Source organism: Megalops cyprinoides, chromosome 6 (assembly GCF_013368585.1).
Source record: "Megalops cyprinoides isolate fMegCyp1 chromosome 6, fMegCyp1.pri, whole genome shotgun sequence".
NCBI classification, from domain to species: Eukaryota; Metazoa; Chordata; class Actinopteri; order Elopiformes; family Megalopidae; genus Megalops; species Megalops cyprinoides.
The window spans coordinates 35,328,580-35,334,256 of NC_050588.1; the positions used below are offsets into that span (position 1 = coordinate 35,328,580).

Here is a 5,677-nt window from a genome sequence, read left to right on the forward strand (position 1 = left end):
AAATGTACAATGTGCAGAGACAATGGAGAAAATATATGTAAATGAATATATGGGTATGAATATGTATCAGAATTTCAGCCAACCCCAGGCCTGTTCCCTTTTTGGGTCACTGAGTAAGGGGGGCAAGGGGGTCACCTACACCATCCAGGTCTCCTTGTCAGCTGACTTTTCTCTTCTCACAGGGATATTTAAATATTTCATACAAAAATTTTCTCAGTAATCTTTCTTTGACAAAAACACACATTTGTGATTCTCTGTGAGGCACATTTGGGCACTAACTCCCCAGGGCCTTCAAAACCAAGCTGTGTAAAAGCTGTTAAAGAGGTTTTGCAGCAGGGTTTCTTTTCCTAATATCACTGGCAACTCTGGCTGCAAGATTTTAACCTGGGACGCTGGATAAAGAACATTATTAAAGATACATTTGTGTTAAGTCAAATGATATAAAGCTAGCTAAGTAGCTAGCTAGCTATCTAAAACTTCAGATATACCTTACTCTCCCTCTCTTGAGTAACTGGTTAGCTACTCAACAAATTCTGGCAAGCTATATAGTTTACTGTCTAATACCTGGCTAATTACAAACCTTTTATTGAGTAAATATTTCATGTTTCATCATCACTCATTTATACAGAAAGCCGTATATGTAAAAAAATCTATCTATTCAAGACAAATAGCTAGATAAAATGCCTTGGTTTAATGCATCATTTTTAGATTCTTCAAGATATCTTTGAGATATGACAAAAAAGTAAATGTCAGCAAAAAGTTTTGAGACAAATCTGGGGGAATGATAAGAAATAGGAATTTGCATTGGTGCACCATTTCCCATTTCTTGCCCCACTGCTATTGATAATTTAGTGTATACAAATTTAAAGTGTACAAAGATCTGCCACATTGATGTAATATAATAGAATCCATATATCCACACACAGACATAAATGTTGATAATATAGTTTTAAATGCTTGATCAAAACCTCAAGCCTTGTTATGATCAGATCTCTATTTTTCACAAAAACAAAAAAAAATGTTTCTCATTTTGACGTAACATTACAAGAAAAGTATATTAGAGTTGTCAAGATGCCTCAGGCAATGAATGTCACTGAAACAGTAATATCGTAGCATTGTTATATCTATTAAAATCATATGACATTGCAACCAGTGCAGAAAGCAGATTATTACATTGACAGAGAACAATATTAGAGGATCTTTTCCATCACTAAAACGCCCACCCTGGCCAGCTTGGTGACCCAGCGGGATGTCTCTGTATCACTGTGGGTGTGTATGTGCTTGAAGCCCAATTTGCGGTACAGGGGAATGGCAGCAGTTTGGGAAGTGGTGGTTTCCAGGAGGACCCTGGAGAATCCACGCTCCTGGCAGAATTCGACAGCTGTTTGTGTGAGTCGGGACCCCACCCCAGCCCGGCGACAGGAGGGTGATACCACCATGCGGACCACATCCCCGTATCCCTGGCCTCCTCTTGGGTCCTTGTCCTGGCCGAGCTTCCCACATGTCGCTCCCTCTTTCCCAGCATCTCCTCCATCCCTTTTTCCTACAACTCCCACCATCCCGATGACCCCTGACCTGCCGTTGACCTCTGCCACCGCAACCCAGAAGCAGCTGTCCGAGTCGCTTAGGTAGTGTTCTTGGATGTGGCCGATGTCTCTCTGCAGCCGGTACCTGACGTAGCTGTCGTAGACCTTATGGCAAGAGAAGTACACCAGGGTGACCCAAGCTCCTCCTGCCAGCAGGGCCAAAAAATAGGAGCCCCCACCCAAGACATATCCAGCCAGGCAGATACTGAGGGTCACACAGATATACTGTGGGTGGCTCATGGCTCTGCGGAATGCAGGGTAAATGTGCTCCAGAATTGTCTCCCGATACAGAGAGTTGATAGCCTCCTGGTCTGAGGGCTGGTAACATCTGATCACGTACTGCACTGAGAGAGGGGGTGGAAGGTGGTCATCTTACAAAGGCTTACTTCACAGAAAAAGTCACATTGAAACGTACCCAATGTGTGAGTTTGCAATTAAAAAAAAGCACTCTACACTATGTTAGCATATAACTTTGTATCTTACTGACCTCTTGTAATACTTTGCAATAACCATTCTTTACCTAGTGATGCATTTATTTGGAAGTCGCTCTGGGTAAGAGCGTCTGCTAAATGAAGTAATGTAATGCATTTATAATATTCATGAAAATGCAATATCTGTGAACTTCAAGTTGCACTTGAAATATTGTTGAAAAATTCACTCTGCGCTGTGCAACTAGATACCTTGTTTTTCTGTTTTAAATATTAACTTATTAACAATCGGCCCTTCAAACATGATGTAGGTGTAATGTACCAGAATCACCTTTGTCCAGCATGAACTGACTTATGTTAGCAGTTGGCCTGTTTTATCAGAAAATTTTGAAGAGGATTTCTTTGGTTTGTCCCAAAGTATTTGATCATTGATTATTTTACATACTATGTATTATTTGATAGTTTTGATTTGAGGGTAGATCTGTCTTTTAAACATGAAGCCTTTTTCCAGTGTTAATAATATTGAATAATGATCACACCGACATAAAAAAAATAACATCACAGAGTAGATGTTTAATTTAAGACTGAGCAGCAGATTCCAACATACTTTTTATGTGTTTGCGGTTCACATGGAAGAGCTAGATAGCTGACACTAAAAGAGAAGAGAGTGCCTCACTTACTGTTTGTGTAGCCTTTATTTTCCTCCTTCCCAGTTCCCTCGCGAATCCTCTCCCCTGTGTTCTCTCTCTTCCTCTGTCCACTCTCCGAAGGATTTACGCAACAGTAAATGATTTATACCCATCTGAAAAAAGTGTATCACAAAGATCGCACTCCTCTTCAAACTTACCATGTGTTAATGATTGCATGGCTTTGTCTAGAATCAGCTTTCAGTTGTTCAGACATTGTCAATTACAATTTAATAGCCTTCTTGAACGACAATCTTTATTAATGCATGATAGGATAAAATACAGTGTATTCACTGATAGGGAAATATACAAAGCGCTGTTTTTTTTTTTTTTTGCAATAACCCACACACCCAACCTGAAGAAATCATTGGTCATTTAGGCAAATGTGATTTTAAATACACAGTTTATGCCTAAAGGTTGCATTGTTGTATCTGGACATAGCGCTTTTCTTATAAATACTAAATAACATACTAATAAATAATATAAGTATTTTATCAAGTATTCTTCATGTATTATATGGTATTATATGAAATACTTCATAGACATTACATTAGTACATGTTTTTACTATTTCTTTATATGATACATCTCTCTTCCACTGCTTCCCAGTGGGAGAACTCTTGCTCTATTATTCTCACAAAGTCAACCAGTCTGTTGTATCAATCTCAGTGCTGCCGTGTGACAAATAAAACAGTTTACTTTTATCATTTGCAATGCATGGAGCTAATGCTGTTTAAAAATAAACTGAATATTAAAGTTCTCATTATAGTTACCAAGAAGAAAGTATGGTGTGTAGGCCAGGTTATTGCATTTGTTCAATCATGTTTGTTTAGTTTTCACACATATGGATTTTGGCTTGTGGTTTTAGGTTTAACCTCAGATGGGATAAGAGTAGTCATTCTCCTGTAGTCGCCACACAGCGACACCCTGGGAACACTGATACTAACCGCATTGTATCGGTTACAATCCAAGTGACACAACATCTTAACTATCACTCCCAGAAATAATGTCATAACAATGCCTACTGAGGGATGTTATGGCTTCTGATAGGACAACTGTAAGGCTACTCAGCCCAAGTTGGCCTTTATTTGTCCTGTTCTATTACCCCCTTCTTTATCTGTTTCGAACACAGATCAAAACGGGTATTACTGCCGCTGTGAGGGAGACGCCTCTTTCTCCACGGCGGAACGAGACGCTTGTGACCGACTCTGCACATATCTGACTGTTATCACTCCGTGGCACAAGGTCCCTTTGGACAATGATACACAAGCCGGGAAGGGTGCGATACACAGATGGCGTCTGACAATACTGTGCATTATCTCCAAACCGACAGTCTGATTTAAGACCGCAGCCAAACAGTGCTTTCAAGCTTTCAACGGGCCGCGAAGTGTAAAATTGCTTTCAAACTAAACGGGCCTGTCTGAAAACGTGCAAAGGAGACATGAAGATCAAATGTGGGTTAGCACACTATATGTACTGTGGGACAGAACAGGAAACGCAAATTGTGAATTGCACCAAGAGAGGTTTTCTCAGTCCTTATGCTGAGTGGGTGTGGCAGGGGTGTGGATTGTTTGGGGACATTCACAACTTGGAGAGCAGATGTGTTGAGGTAGTCCTAAAAAATATGCCAGGGAAGTGTGTTTAAGGCAAACACAGAAGTAGCAATAATACAAGATGGTTTGTGAAGAAGAAATACGAGAAGAAAAATGAATTACTAAATATGTAGGGGAGGCATCCAGATACCTCAATATCTGTGAAACACAGAAACAATATTATATTCATTGTATGATCTGTACACATCTTGCCCTTGTGTCTGTTGTTTGCCCACTATATGCACTTTTGTATGTTGCTTTGGATAAAAGCATCTGCTAAATGAATAAATGTAAATGTAAATATGCAAATACAGCATAGCAAAATTATAATCATTTTCTACAATTGCTTTGCTTTTAACATTTTATTTCTAACTATGAAAAAATGCATTTCAGTATACAGGCACTTACCAAACAGAGCACACCCACAACACAAAAAAAGATCAGTAATCAAGCGTCTTTTGTGTTATCAGATCATCAGTTTCCAAATCTCTCTGTGTTCAATCACCTAAATTCAGCCATGCAAAAATGTGATCCAGGCAAGCTAAATATTAGGGCAGTGTTTCTCAATCCTACTCCTGGAGCCCCCCTGTCCTGCATATCTTCAGTCTATCCTTGCTCCAAACATACCTGAAATGATTAACATGCTCTTGATTAAATCAGGTGTGCTCAGCTAATCAAAAGTGCCACTGATGAGTTCGGTGAGGTAGGTAGAGCAGGGAAAGATGGAAAACGTGCGGAGCATGGGGGCCCCAGGAGCAGGATTGAGAATCAGTGCATTAGGGGATTGGTACAGAGGCATGGCCTGGCAGTTGAAGTGAACCTGCAATGCCATTTGAAATCAATGCATTATACCGATTTGTGGACCTAGTTTTACAAACCCTTTCAACATAAGGGTACAAAACACTTTAAGAGATCAGAGGAATGCACCCCCTTTTTTGAGGGGCTTGGGAGATCTGTAGTTTACTCACAGCAGGTCAGGAAACCCACTGTCCATGACTCTTTTCCTAAACTGATGCCGTGAGGGTGTGAAGTACACACAACATAATAGTTAAATTTATGTGTGAGTTCATTCTATGTTCAGGGTGGTTTGTGATGCAACATGCAGACTTGACTTGAATGAAATAATCTGAGACTCAGTACATCTTGGCTTGAGACTTGACTTCATGTAAAAAATTGTTAATGCAGTATTTCCTTGACTTTGAACCATTTTTATTTCGATACTCAGCATTTGGTTCACTTCTATGTGTGCGCCATTCCCTCTGCAATCTTTGCTGGTCTGTATTGAGGAAAACTATATTGGTTCAACTGACATAGCCACATGGATTGAAGTCCTGTGCAGCAGTTATACTCCGTCTTGCTTTGTCCATGTTTTTGAACCATTATGGG

The 5,677-nt window shown here is 39.9% G+C and overlaps 1 protein-coding gene across 1 annotated transcript; it reads right to left on the reverse strand.

The window, feature by feature from the left end:
- Window positions 1-1,190: 1,190 nt before the first annotated feature.
- nat8l2 (N-acetyltransferase 8-like 2) lies at window positions 1,191-2,880 on the reverse strand. The gene is made up of 3 exons (XM_036531798.1): window positions 2,862-2,880; window positions 1,551-1,930; window positions 1,191-1,493 (listed from the first exon to the last, which is right to left on the reverse strand). The coding sequence occupies exons 1-3, from the start codon at window positions 2,878-2,880 to the stop codon at window positions 1,191-1,193; spliced, it is 702 nt and encodes a 233-aa protein (XP_036387691.1).
- Window positions 2,881-5,677: the final 2,797 nt, after the last annotated feature.

Bases quoted from the DNA above. Each gene is read 5' to 3' on its own strand.
- nat8l2 (XM_036531798.1), bottom strand. The intron at 1,494-1,550 runs GTTGTAGGAAAA...ACATGTGGGAAG, and splicing joins GGGTCATCGGGATGGTGGGA to CTCGGCCAGGACAAGGACCC.